The 17,994-nt window shown below is 35.9% G+C and overlaps 1 protein-coding gene and 1 long non-coding RNA gene across 12 annotated transcripts in view; one reads left to right on the top strand and one right to left on the bottom strand.

Moving 5' to 3' along the window:
* The window catches only part of LOC141375309 (uncharacterized), a 91,727-nt gene that overhangs the window by 27,235 nt on the left and 46,498 nt on the right, over positions 1-17,994 (top strand). For 5 of the 7 annotated variants that reach the window (XR_015495300.1, XR_015495306.1, XR_015495303.1 and 2 more), the window contains one exon: positions 16,114-16,197. This is a non-coding gene — a long non-coding RNA (uncharacterized LOC141375309). Of the gene's footprint in view, positions 1-1,758; positions 1,883-16,113; positions 16,198-17,994 lie in introns of all 7 variants that reach the window. The other 2 variants (XR_015495304.1, XR_015495301.1) reach the window with 1 other exon arrangement.
* The window catches only part of il16 (interleukin 16), a 115,518-nt gene that overhangs the window by 85,421 nt on the left and 12,103 nt on the right, over positions 1-17,994 (bottom strand). For all 5 annotated transcript variants that reach the window (XR_015495060.1, XR_015495058.1, XR_015495059.1 and 2 more), the window contains exon 2: positions 1,610-1,962. Coding sequence is in view for 2 of the 5 variants with exons in the window: in XM_087260153.1 (XP_087116279.1) it covers positions 1,610-1,962 (353 nt within the window). In the remaining 3 variants the exon portion in view is untranslated. The remainder of the gene's footprint in view (positions 1-1,609; positions 1,963-17,994) is intronic.

Here is a 17,994-nt window from a genome sequence, read left to right as displayed (position 1 = left end):
AGTGTGGACGTTTACTTCGGCTCACTGAAGTCAGGTTTTCGACTTTAATCCCCGCTTTTCTAAACAACATTTATGAAACAGAGGTCTGTTCTTCGAACGTGGATTACTCAGTTAGCTGGATTTGGATATTGACGATTTGACACGATCCAGGATCGTTTCGTTCTTCAAAGCTGATCCGAGAGTTGTTGTCATAGCAACAGTTCTGCTAGGTCAAACCTGATCGGGAGCAGGTTCAATTCATATAAACAGGATTAGATCGGCTTAGTTCAAGCCAAGATAATGCAGAAAGTATGTTCCCAATTCTGATATATTCTTACAGTAGTAGTTATATACACTTGGGAAAATGGTACATTTTTTTAACTATATATATAAAGTTATAGTCATTAATAAAATAAATTAAGTTATACATATTAATAAAACGTATGCAATCTGCACCCTCGAAATGAAAGTACAAAGACTGCCACGTGGTGGTGCAAAGAGAAAACTTATTGATATGAACTTTTTAGATCGCTTTAGTACAAATTGTGTATAATAGAAATACACAATATGTGACTTTTTTTAAAGCAATAATACATTTCAGCAGTCAAAAACATGTTTTGATAGTTAATGTGCCGGTGATTTGATGCTTCACAAAAGTTGCAGACGCCTTTACCAATATTAAAATGCTTTTGTAAACAACCAGTTATTCTTTACACCGATTAAAAAACGGCTACTATAATAAAGAAAATCTTTTCTAAATGTGGAACTAAATACATTGATTTGCATTGAAATACATGATGAATACTCTTGACACATGAAAGTGTAAAGCCTGCAGCTCACAACAAATGTGGAAGGTTATTACGTGTCATATTTAACAAGCCGTTTACTGCTACTTTGATGTAATTTTGCTCACATTGATAATTGAATATTAATCAGATGATGTCATTACGCTGCTGTGCCGTCAGCCAATCATTGCATTGCTGATCATGATTTCGAGGATTGATAGATCTGTCCTTCACAACACACGCAGCGATCTCAGATCAGTTTATCCAGACATTCTAATCTGATTCGCGAACTCGTTTGAAGAACCAAATTAGCGAGAGATCAGTTATCAAGATTAAAAGATCCGGGATCTGCCAAATAATCTTAGATCATTTAAGCGAGGTACGAAGAATGGACCCCAGGCCCCAATTGTGTTTACAATTTATGTTTACAATTATGTAGACCCTTATAATCATCATCATCATCATCATGGTCGTTGTCACTATCGTCATTTTTAGGAAAGAGTTGACAGGCTTATGTCAGTTCAAAACGCATTGTTTACCCTTTAATGCTTTTTTAAGTCATTCATTTTTATATTTTGATAAGTTGTATTCTGTACTTTTTTCACGCTTGTATATTTTCCAGACTCGCTGAAGGTTTTTATACCTCCATATGTGGATATAAACATCACAGTTTACTTTATTTTGCTCTGCTCCCTTACACAAATGAGCTACAGTGTAATAAATAATAACAAAAACAATTAACAATAATGCTTTGACTGTATATGCAAATTAATTTTCTCTGTCATCCAAAGTGACCAATAGGAACCCCCCACTGCTGTGACATCATCATAATCAAAAACACATACCTTGATGGAGAAGGACCTCCTCATGGCTCGTTTGGGCCCCTCGTGGCCCCTGTAGGAGGTCTGCACACTGACGCTCCTGCTCATGAGCGTCCCGTCTGGTCGTCTGTCCTCCAGTGGGACGTCCCATGGTTCTCTGTATTTCTCCTCAGGGCTGGACGCGTCCTCATGAGCGCTGGAGCTGCAGATGAGGAGCGAGCGAGACAGGACGGCCAGCTTTTTGGAGCTCAGCCCGGCTTTGCCCCGCTCCATCCTCTTGGTCCTCCTCCGCTGCGGGTGAGTGTTTCTCAGGGGTTGTATGGCCACGGAAGGAGGCTCTCTCCCAGCATGCATCGCTGCTAATGGAGGCGGCCGCTCTGCAGACGAGAGCCATTAGGAAATTCAGTTAGCAGGCCGTTCTGCCATCCTGTTGCGTCCTAAGTGTTCTCAGAAATCACACAGGCTACTGGGTGGAGATAAGAGCGCTTTTCTTCTGCTCTCCATCGCAGGGAGGAGAAAAGGAGATCAGCGCTGCCCCCTGACTGAAAGGGGGCAGATTTACTGGACGCCCTTCAGAATTAGAAAATTAGCTGACCCCCCTCAATTGTATACTTGCAATTGAAGAAATTAAAATCATATTGCCAACTGTGCATATGTTTTACACAGCAGATGCCCTTCCAGCTGCAACCCAGTACTGGGAAACACCCATACACACTCATACACTACGGCCAATTTAGTTTATTCAATTCACCTATAGTGCATGTGTTTGGACTTGTGAGGGAAATCAGAGCACCCGGAGGAAACCCACGCGAACACGGGGAGAACATACAAACTCCACACAGAAATGCCAACTGGCCCAGACAGGACCCAAACCAGCGACCTTCTTGCTGTGAGGCAACAGTGCTAACCACTGAGCCACCTTTAATGGACTTCCAAAACATAAATACATGGAAAAACAGTGACAAATCAAGAGCTACTAACAACAATCTCTGTAAGTAACTCTTAATAACAGATTCCCCCCAGAGTTAATGTTTTAATCTCATAACGCTGAGATTAAAACAACAAGGAAAAGAGTATGTCAAAAAAAGTGGTTTAGCTCACACTCTAATAAAAATGTGTTAAATTGTATTCAATTTAAAAAATAGTACACTGTTAAAAATTATATGATCTATTAGTCCTGACAGCATATGTTTTTAGGCCGCTGTAACTTATAAATTTAAGTTAGAACTTGATTAACTTAGTTTAATAAGTTACGCAAGCTCTTTTAAGTCACTTTAACAGAATATAAGTTCAATGGACTCATAGCGCTCTATTTTGACGGTCCATGCGCAGAGTGCAAAACGCAGGGCGCAAACGCTTTCAGGACGTGTCAGAACGCGTTTTTGCTAATTTAAGAACAGAAAAATCTGCTTTGCGCCGTGGCGCATGGTCTAAAAGGGTTAAGTTTATTTTCTTAATGAGTTATAGGTGTGTTTTGAAAATAAACCAATTAGAATCTCATCTCCCATTCCCTTTAAGAGTCAGCTGCGTCGCGCCATAAGCGCATTCACTATTTACAGGACGCAAAGTAAGTCTAAGAGGAAAAAATTTGCATTTCACTAGCAAACAGTTAACAGTGAACAGTTTTTTTTTACAGAAAACTGTTAAACAGAGCATCTACTGCGTGAGAATGAGAGATAATGGATCTACTTTCACTTTCGCTCTTGGATAGGGAATCCTTTACGCACAGACATCAATTAGTCTAGAAATAATTAATTTCGTTTGTTAAGCGCAAATATTTGTTTCAAAACTATTTCTAAATTCAGTTCTAATTTCCAGCAAACAAATAAATGAACAATAATAATAAAATGAGTTATATGCTAAAACACATGCTGTGCCCCATATGGTCTAAAACCGGTGGACAAATCTAAGCTTGTTTTTAATAAAACAAATATAAATATGGATATATTAAATAATACTGCTAATAATAATAACATTATACAAAAGCAAATTGTTATGAATGAACTGAAAAAGCCTCCCGAGTTGAAGAAGACATAAAAGCAGTGATTTTACATATTTATGTAGGCTAGAAAATAATATGTTTTGTAATATTTTAATCCTTTATATTTATATCCTATATCTATTCTTATTATATCCTATATATATATATATATATATATATATATATATATATATATATATATATATATAAATATCCGTAATATTTACATTTTTTTCATATGTAAAGATATTTGCCTATTGCTCTCATGTGCGTATTAAGCAGTGTGTAAGCGAGGCGCAACTCTGCGTCGGAGTTTAGACCGGGTTTGTTTTGGTCTAATGAAAAATCTATTATAGATTCTCAAAATAGCAACGCGCCAGCAGTGCGCCTTAGAACGGCTTCCTTTTTAGACCAGAACGTCTATGGGCGCACATATGAGCGCTAATGCATTTGCTATTTAAACAGCGTAGCGCAACGCCTCAAAACGACTCTTGCGCCAAGCTGAAACTACCAAAAGACTACTGCGCCACACTGTGCCGGGTGTATGATAGGGCCCATAAAGTAAATTTGATTCATCTTAAAAATTTAAGGCAATCAGGACTTTTTGAACGGTATAGCAACTTTTAACTTGGTTTTCCGTTTTAAAGTACTGAAAATGTAAAAAATAAATGGCAGAGTTCAATTTTCAAGATCTAATTTGTCAGAGCAGAGATTAGGGTTTTATAATGGATTCAAAAACATGAATAACTTGACAATTTATTGTGCTGGTGACCACAATAAAAGATTGTGCTAGTGAACCCACCCCCTATAACGATTGTAAAAAAAGAGCTATACAAATATACTTTAAATAAATTAAACACACTCTAAGAAATGAATTTTCAACAAAGTGTTGTCAGAACAGAAATAGAGGTGCCATAATAGACTTTATGAGCATAAATAATCTAAAAAAAAAAACTGTAACAAATAAGCTAGTGACAATTTATGTACAAATATACATTCACACATGCGTTTTTGTGAACATGCATCAACAAAACACACACTAGGCAGCGTATTTTAGATTTGCAAAATTATACACAGCGCCCTCTAGTGGATTTTTCAACTCAAGCATGAGACAAAATGTACCAGAAGCAACATACACTACAGCCAATTTAGCTTGATCAATTCACCTGTACCACATGTCTTTGGACTGTGTAAGAAACTGGAGCACCCAGAGGAAACACAACGTACTGTAGAGAGAACATGCAAATTTTATACAGAAATGCCAACTGGCCCAACCGGGGCTCAAACCAGCGACCTTCTTGCTGTGAGGCGATCATGCTACCCACTGTCCATGACTTCATAAGCATAATTAATCTAAAAAAACAGTAACAAATAATAAGCTAGTGACAACATATGTACAAATATACATTCACACATTCGCACTTTAGGTAATGTATTAAGATTTGCAAAAATGTGCACAGCGCCCTCTAGTGGCCTTTCCAACTCAAACATGCGACAAGATGTACAAGGAGCATTCTATTTCATGCTAAGCAAAAATGTAGCCTGAAGCACAAATTTTCAAATGAGTCTGGCTTGGATAATAACTATAAAATAACAGCTGTACTGTAAAAATAATATTGCTACCTTAATTTTTTAGTTAAACCAAACTTTTCTAGTCATCTCCACTTACACAAATCAAACTGACTAAAAATATTTGGTTAAACTTTGTATAACAAAAAAAACCTGATTATCTTATTAAAATAATTTAAAGCAGCATAAATGGATTGGTGAAGTTTGGTCCACGCCATTGGCCTGCTTGGTTTGGGACTTGTCGGGCTGCGCATTGATGGATTTGCTCTTCAATGATTGGACTTTCAGCAGTGAAAGTTTAACCAGCTGGTGACCTCTCAAGCCGCCTTTCCACTGCACACGACATTTGGACGTGACTGTTGGAATATGCCCCCTTGTGGCAGCCGCACAGTATTTTCAGTTTTGTCGTGCACCACGGGGGAGAAGCTGATTCTCACAGTGTCCGAAATAAAGAAGGGCAAAAGCAAAAGCCTTTATTCTCTGTGCGTATACATGGTTTAATGGATGAATGAATGCTACAAACTCATAGACTGCTAAAATATTGGAGGGAATGTGGAGACAACATTAATAATATATATTTTTATAACTATCTTGCATTCATTTATCAACAGAAAAGTTTTTTTGTTGATATAGACATTTTATAATTCAAAAAATAACCAAATAAACTTCTATTTCTCATCTCGCGCGCACGGATCTGCTTTTACAACACTGGAATTCATCATATCCGGTCAACAGGTTGCATACGGTCTAGTCGCAGGAGTTCAAATATTTCAACGAATCCGCAGCTCAATTCGGATACGAGTTTTCCACGTACGAAGATGATCGGAACTCAACGCAGCTCCCGGACTGCTCTCCGTTGGAAATTAATGACTTCCGGTCTGTTGCTTGTCGTTTGTCATGTGCAGTGGAAAGGAGGCTTCAGCCATGCCGCTTCTCCATGATGGACGTCCAGCGCTCTCCAGCATCCGGCGCCTAGACTGCAGCTCTGCACAAGACGTCATGCCCAACTGAGCCTGGTTTCTCTCCTGGTTTTTTAATTCTTCACTTTCACCTATTGGTGAAGTTTTTTTCTTAGTCGCTGGCTTGCATGGTTCGGGACTTGTGGAGCTGCGCATCGATGGATTTGCTCTTAAGTGTTTGAACTCCCAGCAGTGAATATTAAACCACACTGAACTGAACTGAACTGAACTTCAACTCTGAAAACAGAACTGACGCAGTTTCAATTTACTATAATCTTCTATGTTAAACCTCTTTGACACAATCTTCATTATAAAAGTGCTATAGAAATAAACATATATGTATTGAATAAAATTATTTGTTGCCTTTACTTTGTTTTGTTATTGAATTTGTTTACAGCATAGCAGCTTATTGATAAATTCTCAGTTTTAAACTACTAGAAATCTCCATAAAAGGTCAATTTGCACTTCAAATGTTGTTAAAGCAGAGATGAAGGTATAATGCATTGCATAAGTGTGAAACGAGCCATGAATCACGAGATACACAGGCAGTTTCTCCTGAAATATGCAGTTGCAACTGTTAATTAACATATTTTTACAGTGCATGTTATGCAATCTCATCAAGTTTTTCTTCAGTAAGAACAAAAAATTGCTCAGCAAAGTTTTACATCTTTTTGGAAGCTTTATAATAAGGGAAATTGTAAGTATTTACGCTCACTGTCTGTGAAATACGTCTGTAAAATGACTCGTGTATACAACAGTTGAGGTCAGAATCCTTTTAAATTGTAATTTTTTTTTTTTTTTTTTAACGGAGAGAATTTTTTTAAACACATTTCTAAACATGTGGGTGTCACGGTAGCGCAATGGGTAGCACAGTCGCCTCCCAGCAAGAAGTTTGCTGGTTCGAGCCTTGATTGGGTCAGTTGGCATTTCTGTATGGAGTTTGCATGTTCTCCCGGCGTTCACATGGGTTTCCTCCAGGTGCTCCGGTTTCCCCCAAAAGTCCAAAGACATGCACTGTAGGTGAAGTGGGTTAGCAAAATTGACCGTGGTGTATGTCTATGAATGTGTATGGATGTTTCTTAGTGATGGGTTGCAGCTGGAAGGGCTTCCGCTGCATAAGACATATGCTGGATAAGTTGGCGGATCATTACACTGTTGTGACCCCAGATTAATAAAGAGACTAAGCTGAAAATAAAATGAGTGAATGAATTTCTAAACATAATAGTTTTAATAACTCATCTCTAATAACTGATTTATTTGATCTTTGCCATGATGACAGCACATAATATTTTACTAGATATTTTTGAAGACACTTCTGTACGGCTTAAAGTGACATTTAAAGGCTTAACTAGGTTAATTAGGTTAATCATTATATAATGATGGTTTGTTCTGTTGACGATCGATATGCTTAAGCCGGCTAATAATATTGACCTTAAAATGGTTCATAAAAAATTGAAAACTGCTTTTATTCTAGCCAAAATAAAACAAATAAGACTTTCTCCAGAAGAAAAAATATTATAGGAAATACTGTGAAAAATTCCTTGCTCTGGTAAACATCATTTGGGAAATATTTGAAAAAGATGTGCACCTGAAAGCTGAACATCTGTTTATGCGAATCTCTTTACAATCAGTATATTGAGGGATCTAAAGCTAATGGTTTTGTTGTTTTCCTTCCTTACAGACATGACGGGATCTGTCATGCATTATAAATGACCTCCTGCACATACATTACGGGTCATGTGAGATGAGCTCATATTCATGCTGACATGTGGGAATATACTGTGTCTATGAGCGCCGTATCCGCCAATGTACTTTCTCAAAGGAGGCTTTTGGTGGGAATGAAGTCATAGTCACCTGCTGCTGATAGTGAGGGGGTTCGGGGGGTGATGCATTAGTATCAGCAAAGCAAAATACACTGAAAAATGTTTAATTGGATTAACTACTTTTTTTTAAGGTTAGTAGTTGCAAACAATTTATATGTGCTGAATTTAAAGAACAAATTCAGTTTAGTAATGTTTTACATAATTTGATTGTTTAAATTCAGGTCGGGTAGCGTGGTGGCTCACAGCAAGAAGGTTGCTGGTTCGAGCCTTGGCAGGGCCAGTTGGAATTTCTGTGTGGAGTTTGCATGTTCTCCCCTTGTTCGTGTGAGTTTCCTCCACAATCCAAAGACATGCGCTATAGGTGAATTAAATAAACGAAATAGTAGTGTATGAGCGTATATGTAAATAAGTGTGTATGGGTGTTTTCCAGTACTTGGTTACAGTTGGAAAGGCATCGCTGCGTAAAACGCATGCTGTAATAGTTTGTGGTTCATTCTGCTGGGGTGAGCCCTGATCAATAAGGGACTAAACTGAAGGAAAATGAATGATGAAATAAATTAGTGTTCAGCCCATATAAATTGTTTGCAACCACAAAACATTTAGCACATCCAATTAATATTTTTTTTCAGTGTACATTATCAGATTACGTTTTAAAAGTATCTAGTAAACATCACATTTCCAAGAAAATATCTCAAGCTACTTTTTTCCCCCACAAAGTAATGTCAGTTACTTTTTTTGACTGCTGGTTCTCCTCTTCCTGTGAGTGGAAATCAGTAGTGAGTGCCGATGTGGGCCCCATTTCAGAAAGAAGGTTAAGTGTTAACTCAGGCCCTGTTTACACTAGTGTGTTTTAGTTTTAAAACTGCGTTTTAGAATGAAAAAGATCCGCATTTACACTACCATTTCACCCAGCGTTTCTGAACAGCTCTCCGTCTACAACAAAATGCTGAAAACGCACATCACGTGATCACACACACACTCTCTGGCATGCGCTGCAGCCTATCTACCCAGATGAGAGTGTTCATCAAGGATCTCCCGCTGGATCTAATCTCACTATATTTGTTGAACATGATATTTAATTAATATCTAACAACATATTCCCGACTTTGGTCTTTTGAATCTACTACTTGTTCTCGAGTAACGTGTTTTGGCTGAGCGCAAAGATAAATTAATAATTAATCTAACCATGTAAATTCTGTATATTGAGTAATTGCTTGCTTTTATTTTCTATAATGTCTAAACTTATTGTACTTTATACTTTTATAATGGCCATTATTGATTATTAAAGCTAATATTTAGCAAAAGAGTTGTTTCGTAATTTCAATGAAATTGAAAGGAGACAGTTGTTATAGGCTCCGTTTTGTTGTGAATACGCATGCAGTGAAGATGACGCTCATATATGCAGCACAACGCCTCAACATTTCTGATGTCTGTTAAGATGTTAATATCAAAATGAAAATAGGCAGTTCCTTCATGTTTTCATTTTATTTATAAGAAAGTGAAACAATGTAGTCAAGATGATGTGAATAAGGTTGAAAAGTACACTGTTCCCTTTGAAGATTTACTGACATGTCCTCAGGAGTCTGTTTTCCTTATCAAACTTGCGAAGTCTGAACTTACAAAGAGAGGATGCAGAACTTTAACTGTGTGTAGGCTTCTTAATATTGAGGAAAAGCCCCAATCAGAGAGGCGAATGTCGGCAGCCCTGCCTCCGTTTTCAGATGTCTCCGTTTTCCCCCATCCACACTGAGACGGAGCAGCAGCGTTTTAGAATAAAAACGGCCTCTTCAGCGTTTCCAATCTCTGGTGTAGTGTGGACAGATGGCGTAACCGTAGCAAAACTTATGCGATTTCAAACTAAAATGTATTAGTGTAAACAGGGCCTCAGAGTTTGTTAACCCTGAAATGAGAGAAACTCTGGGTTTTCCCATTTTAAAATGGCAGGTTTGTCAAACTGGAGAAAGCAGGGTAAGTCAAGCCTGTTTCTGAAAGAGAGGTAACTTTAACTCAGAGTCAGTTACAGTGGAAACTTACTCTGTGAACTGAACCTGGTCAGGAGCAGGTTTTATTCTCTAAACTCAGAGTTGGTCTCCTCCCCTTTTTTAAAGACGAAGCGGACAGTGTTTCTCACCTTCTAAGATGCGCATTAAAAAGATGGATGTAAACGACAAGATGCAGATAAATGTTAAAAAATGCACATAAATATGTACGTGCATCACTGAGTACGATAAACTTTTTATTTGATAAGAAAAGATGCGCATAAACTATGATGAAAACACTTTTACTGAACAAATTCCAGTATACGCATTAAAAAGGGTCATGTGATTTTGTTGTAAGATCTCTTGCACATCTCACTTGTATAAAAACTGATTCAGGGGTCTTTTTTATTGATCTAGGCGAGAAGTACAAAGCGCAGGGCGCAAAAGCATTGAGAGTGTGTCTTTGCTATTTTTAGGATGAAAAAATCTGCTGTGCACCGAGGCGCATGATCCAAACAGGGTTGAGCTTATTCTCCTAATGAGTTATGGGTGTGTTTTGAGAACAAAACCAATCAGAGTCTCATCTCCCATTCCCTTTAAGAGTCAGTTGCATCGCGCTGTAGCTCATTTGCTATTTACATGGCGGATTTTGTAAGTGGAAAAACTGAACATGGGCGAGGCAGTGGCGCAGTAGGTAGTGCTGTTGCCTCACAGCAAGAAGGTGGCTGGGTCGCTGGTTCGAACCTTGGCTCAGTTGCCGTTTCTGTGTGGAGCTTGCATGTTCTCCCTGCCCTCGCGTGGGTTTCCTCCGGGTGCTCCGGTTTCCCCCACAGTCCAAAAACATGCGGTACAGGTGAATTGGGTAGGCTAAATTGTCCATAGTGTATGAGTGTGTGTGTGAATGTGTGTGTGGATGTTTCCCAGAGATGGGTTGCGGCTGGAAGGGCATCCGCTGCATAAAAACTTGCTGGATAAGTTGGCGGTTCATTCCGCTGTGGCGACTCCGGATTAATAAAGGGACTAAGCCGACAAGAAAATGAATGAATGAAAACTGAACATTTCACTAGTGAGATACACTACATCTACAGCGTGAGAATGAGAGATGAGCCTCTTCATTCATTACTTTCACTCTCTTTTGTGGATCAGGAAACGTGTTGTACTCTCCACTGAAGACATCCATTAGCCTACATAATTAATTTAATTTATTAAGCGCTAAGTTTTGTTTCAAAACTATTTCTAAATTCAGTTATATCCTAATACACATGCTGTGCCCCATATGGTCTAAAACCTGACAAGTGGACAAATCTAGGCTTGTTTTTATTAAAATAATAAATAATACTTCTACTAACGATAATATTATACAAAAGCAAATTGTCATGAATAAACTGAAAAAGCCCCCCGAGATGAAGAAGGCATGAAGGGGGTGGGTTTTATATGTAAAATTCTTTTGAAATATTTTAATCCTTTAATTCTTTTTCATTTGTAAAGATATTTCCGTATTGCTGTACATCCTGGAGTTTAGACCTCCTCTCTGCTGGTATATTCTGCGGCCTATTTTAGTTCCTCAAAGTAGCAACGTGCTAGCAATGCGCCTTAACACACCTCTTATCTAGACCGAAACACCCATGAGTCCACAAAGTGGCGCAAATGGATTTGCTATTTAAACAACAAGGCGGAAAACGAGAAATTTATGGTCTGAAAATAGACCAACACGTCATAGAAACACATCTTGCGCCTTATTGCGCTGGGTGTATGATCGGGCCCTCGGTGTCCCTTAGTATCTTTAAAATGAGTAGAAACTTTGAATTTTCAAACTCAGGATGTTCATTGCTAAAGAGAGTTTTAATTTAATTTAATTTTATGTTATTTTTTATTATTATTATTCATTTATTTACCTTTGGCTAAGTCTCTCTATTTATCAGGGGTTGCAACAGTGGAATGAACTGCCAATTATTCCAGCATAGGTTTTACGCAGCGGATGCCCATCCAGTCGCAACCCAGCAAAAGGAATTTTGTTTATTTAATTTGATTTAATTTTATTTTCATTTATATTATTTGATTTTATTTTATTTTTATTTTTTGTTTTTTAATCATTAATATTAATATTATTTTATATTATAATACATTTTATTTAATGATTTATTTAGTTCGTTAATTAGTTAGTTAGTTAGTTAGTTAGTTAGTTAGTTAGTTAGTTAGTTAGTTAGTTAGTTAGTTAGTTAGTTAGTTAGTTAGTTAGTTAGTTAGTTAGTCTGTTAGTTAGGACTGTCAGCCTTGGATTTAATATAATTTCACTTTTTGCATAAAATACCTTTTTTACACAAAAAATAAATTAATCAAATATAAACATATAAATTAAATAAATTAAATAAATAAATAATTATTTATTAATAATAATAATAATAATATTAAATATTATTATTATTGCAAGCATTTTTAACAAGCAATCCCAGCCAAGGTAAAAAAAAAAAAGTAATCTAACGGATAACTTTCCTTTAAAAGTAACTATGTACCACATTTCGTTTTTTTTTACAAAAGTAATGCAACATTGTATTGCATTAATCCAAAATAAAAATAAAAATTGCTCAGGAGTAGCTTAAATAACGTGTCGGTGCTCTTTGGGCAAGGGATTCATCAGAATAAACAGCAACAATCAGTCCAAGGCATTTAAAAGATGTGGAAAAATATTAAAAAGCCTTTATAATAAAGAAACTTTTTCCAACACTGAGCATCCCTGTAGCACAAAATTGAGACTTTATCACTTTTCAGAAAATCAAGTGTTGTACTGTATGACAGTTGTTGTTTTTGGTTTGCTTGTTATAAGTCTTTGAGACTCAACAGATTTAGTTTATTGTTCTAGTCAGACTGTAAACTTCCTGTTCTGGACCCAGCAGATGTGTGCTCATATTGTTCACATTATTTACTTTACAGATGCCACTAAAGTTTTAAAATGAAAAAGTGTGGCACAGACTGCTCGGTAGATAATAAAATGTCATATTACACAAATTCATCATAAAAGCAATTGTAAAGTTCACTGCTGTTGTTAGGCCCTTCTGTCTAACAGCATTGGGATTCAGTGATACAGACATACACTTTTGATTAGTCAAAAAATAAAAAGTTATCCATTAAATATTTCTCTACTAATATTTCACTGACAAATCTTTTGACTGGTGTCTTTAAATATTCACATATTCAATTTAGTGCTGTCAAAAGCTTTAATTGTGATTAATTGTATCCAAGATAAAAGTTTGTATTTACATTTATATATATATATATATATATATATATATATATATATATATATATATATATATATATATATATATATATATATACACATACATATAAATACATACATATACATACATACATACATACATACATACATACATACATACACACACACATACACACACACATACACACACAAATACAAAAATATACAAAAGAAATATGTTTACATATACATTTATATTTGTAAATAATTATATGTACATATTTATATTAATATAAACAAACAATTTTCATCATATGCATAACAATATACACAGTATGCACATAATAATAACATTTCGATGTTGTATGCGATTTATTGTTTAACAAATTTACATTTAAAATAGTGACTTAAAATGTGGTCAGATTTATCCAAATGTTTGACCCTAGACCACAAAACCAGTGTCTTATTTTTGTTTTTCTTTGTTAATCTTATTGAGATGTATGTGTCATCATATTTCCATGGAATTCTGTATAAATAAGCTATCAATTGATGTATACTTTAAAATAATACAGTTTGTAGCTGAAGTACAACTATTTGAAAATCTGGAATGTGAGGGTTCAAAAAAATCTACTTTCTAAAAATTCTACTTTTTACTCATACTTTGAGTAATATTTACAACAGATACTTTTACTCTACTTGCACTACATTTTTAGGCAAGTAATGGTACTTTTAATTGAGTATGATTTTCATTTGTAACCTTTTAAACCAATGCAGTAAATGGCACCTTTTAAGTACACTGTAAAAAAAAAAAAAAAAAAAAAAAAAAAAAATATATATATATATATATATATATATATATATATATATATATATATATATATATATATATATATATATATATATATATATATATATATATATACAGTTGAAGTCAGAATTATTAGCCCCCTTTGATTGTTTTTTCTTTTTTTTATATATTTTCCAAATGATGTTTAACAGAGCAAGCACATTTTCACAGTATGTCTGATAATATTTTTTTCTTCTGGAGAAAGTCTTATTTGTTTTATTTCGGCTAGAACAAAAGCAGTTTTGATTTTTTTTTAACCATTTTAGGGACAAAATTATTAGCCCCTTTAAGCTATATTTTTTCTCAATAATCTAAAGAATGAACCACTGTTATACAATAGCTTGCCTAATTCCCCTAACCTGCCTAGTTAACTTAATTAACCTAGTTAAGCCTTTAAATGTCACTTTAAGCTGTATAGAAGTGTCTTGAAAAATATCTAGTAAAATATTATTTACTGTCATCATGGTAAAGATAAAATAAATCAGTTATTAGAGATGAGTTACTAAAACTATTATGTTTAGAAATGTGCTGAAAAAATCTTCTCTCGATTAATCAGAAATTGGGGAAAAAATAAACAAGCGGTCTAATAATTTAGGGGGGGCTAATAATTCTGACTTCAACTGTATATATATATATATATATATATATATATATATATATATATATATATATATATATATATATATATATATATTTTTTTTTACAGAGCAAGTAATTACAATTTATTACTTTCATTTTACGTAATTTTAAATGTACTTAAAAAAAACAGGAAAAAACTGTGTAAATAATACATAATACGGCAATTTTATTGTAACAGACAAATTGCTGTAATTTGTCATTAATTTTATTGTACATAAAATAACAGTCAAGCTGTTAATTTACAAATATTGTTTGCAATTTTTACGCAATTTTGAATATAATTTAAAATAACAGAAAAAAATACTATATAAATAATACTGTAATTTCCCTGTATAAAATACGAAATTGTCTGCAATTTGTCTTTAATGATTAAGTACCTAAAATGAAAGTCAAACTGTTAATTTGGAGAGATTATTTGTTATTTTAATTTTAATTTAAGTTTTGAATTTTATTTGAAATGACAAAAAAATACTGTAAAAAATGTAGAGATATTTTCTGTAAAATGAGTTTTTTTTACAGTGTAGTCAACTACTCCATTTGAAAGCAGTGCATTTACTTACTTTTTTTAAAAAGTAAAGTTAACTAATTGCTTTTTACAGTGTATACCGAGGGCTTAATTTGTGCCAGAACATGCCGGATGAAATCTGATTCGGCACATCATTTTACCGACCCTCCTTCCTCAGCCACCACCCTTCCCCGTCCACTCTCCACTTTCACTTTCTTCCACTTTTTACCCCCTCCTATACCTGTGTACAGTAATATAAGACTTGGTTTTATAATTCAGAATCACATGTATTTATGAAATTTATTGTGCTGTTCTTTTCAGAGCTTGAACAAAGTGAAAGCTCTTTAAAATTTCCATCGAAGTTCAATTTCAAATGGTTTATTTTATTTTCAAGAAGAGGTGAGCTATCCGCTGCTGCTTTCAGTAGAATGGCAATGAATGTGATGTGAAATGGCATTCAAACTCACATTATTAGCATTTAACACTGTACACATGAGGTGTAGCTGAGGTGATCATGTGTTCAGTTTTCTGTTGTTCAACTGCAAGAAATAGAAGCCGTTTCTAATATATCAATTTCAGATGTTGGTTCAAACAAAAACTTTTTAATATGCAAAATAATTCTCCTATTGCGTGCCATTTGCTTTTATATAGAACACGATTTAAATCAGCGTTGGTGTCAAGGTTAGATTTGGTTCGTGACGTCAGGTGACCAAAATTTAATGTCTAGCCTGTGTCTAAAGGACAGCGTTATTTTGACGTCCAATGATGCGAAATGATGTTGATATTTTGTTGATTTTAGGTTGTGTCCAATATCGAGTCAACATCTTAAACCACACTGACATCAAATACTGTCATTTATTTGTCAGGAATGGCAACCAATGTCTAATAGATGTCATAGAAAAATAGGTTATAATAGGTGCACTTTTTTTAAGTAAAGTGCAATTTAAGACTTGCTTTTCTGATCCTGAAGCACATATATGCATGAAGTTTTTTGTGTTGTTCTTTTCAGAGCTCAAACTGTGTGAAAGCTCTTTAAAATTTCCAGAAGTTTCCACAAGAAACGACAGCATCTGACTTGGAATGAAGAGAGATGGTGAGTAAATGTTCATTTCTGAGTCCAGCTAATATTCTAAGATGAATGCAAATCATCTCCTTCGCCCGTCAAGCATTTATTTGACATTTAATCCATATCAGTTTGCCATGAATGAGTTATATGGAAACACATTACCATCAGTCTTATTCCGACTGCTCTTATGAGACTTCGAATATTCCCTTGTTTGAAGTCTAGAAAGTTTGTGACCTGCGCGAATGAAACTTTATAAGAACATCTCCCACTCGTGGCCCTTTAAACACTACATTACCCAACAGCTCCAGTGTTTGCTCTGGCACCGACTTCAAATGCTGACAAATGACTCCAGTGTCCTGAAAGTGTTTTAATGTTGAGGCGCTGGAGAAGTTTGATAGGGTAATTAGTCTATGGAGACCTGAAGTCTGGACTTCAATGAACGGTGGCTTTGTTCCAACGCATAGTGAGCTGACTATGTAGATAGCATTTAAAAGCATCATAGACGTGATGTGATGACCGCACAGTGCAATACAGACGCCAAAATACATTTGTAGCCACTGTTTACCATCTGTTTTCTCTCAATGAGACTCTTAATGTAATGACGTCAATGTCATGGCACATTTAAGTTGTTTGAAAATCTTTTATATCATGCGTTTTTATTATTTGCTTGTTGCTTAGTGTCATGATCACCAGCGATCAAACCCCCAGAGGTTGCTGGTAAACACCCACATTCACATGAACTACAAATTTGCTGATAAATGGACTTCAAGGACCAGTCATGCTTCTCACACACAACCGGTTCCAGATCCTGACTGATTGCATACACACAGCTGATGCTGCTTAAGTACTGATTACACACACATATATGCAGCTCACTTTGAAACCCTCATTGCTGAGTCTTGTTATCGTTTAAGTGACACTACAACTCGTTTTCCTTTGTCTGCCTTTGCCGTGTTTTTGATCCTTTGCCTTGCTTATTTGTTTAATTTTGTTTGCTTCCTGCCTCTGACCATCTGCCTGTTATTTTGACTTCGACTCTGGATTGCCCTCATACATCTGTTTGCCCCTGTATTGACCACTGCTTGCCTGACGATTCTAATGCTGCGTTTACAGCAGACGCTCAAACAAATCGCGCTAATCACGTGTAAATAGCCGCGTGAACATTTGAGGTTACTCGCTTCATTCGCGCGTCAAACCCCGCTTCATTCGCGCATCAAATCCGCTTCATTCGTGCATCAAATTCACTTCAGAACTGACGCGGATTTGCGTGATGGGCAGGGCTTCTGTCTGTCCATTGACTCTAGCTTCGTTGCTAAATGGCTAACATGGATTTTATGAAGAAAATAACAGTGTTTATATGCTTTATGACGGCTAAAAACAGCGTCGATACGTTTAGGGCTGTGTCTGAGTCCACTACATTCTTTCAGAGGTGCATCCAGCTCTGTAAGCTCATAAACTCCACCACAAACTTAACCTGGATGATGGAGGCTTTCAGCGACGCTTCTGACTGAGCCGAGCCCAGTTTGATTAACTTTTTGTCGGTGTCGACTGGAGGATTTCCCCCCGGGACACCAACAACAGGCGATAGGTCACAATCACGCCCCCACAACAGAAAGCTCCTGATTAGTTAACGTGGCGCGAATGTCCGCTGAAGTTTAGATTTTCAAACTTGAGCGATTCGCACAAAATGCGCGGCAAACATGCAAAACGCTCAATCCGAGCCACGCCATTCGCACCACGCCTATCGCGCAATTTTCGTCATTCCCGTGTATCACGCCGCAGGATGTCTATTCACGTGTTTGCATTGACTTATCATGTAAATCA

Source organism: Danio rerio, chromosome 7 (genome assembly GCF_052040795.2).
Source record: "Danio rerio strain M-AB ecotype USA chromosome 7, GRCz13ab, whole genome shotgun sequence".
NCBI lineage: Eukaryota > Metazoa > Chordata > Actinopteri > Cypriniformes > Danionidae > Danio > Danio rerio.
This window is presented reverse-complemented; position numbering and strand designations above follow the sequence as displayed.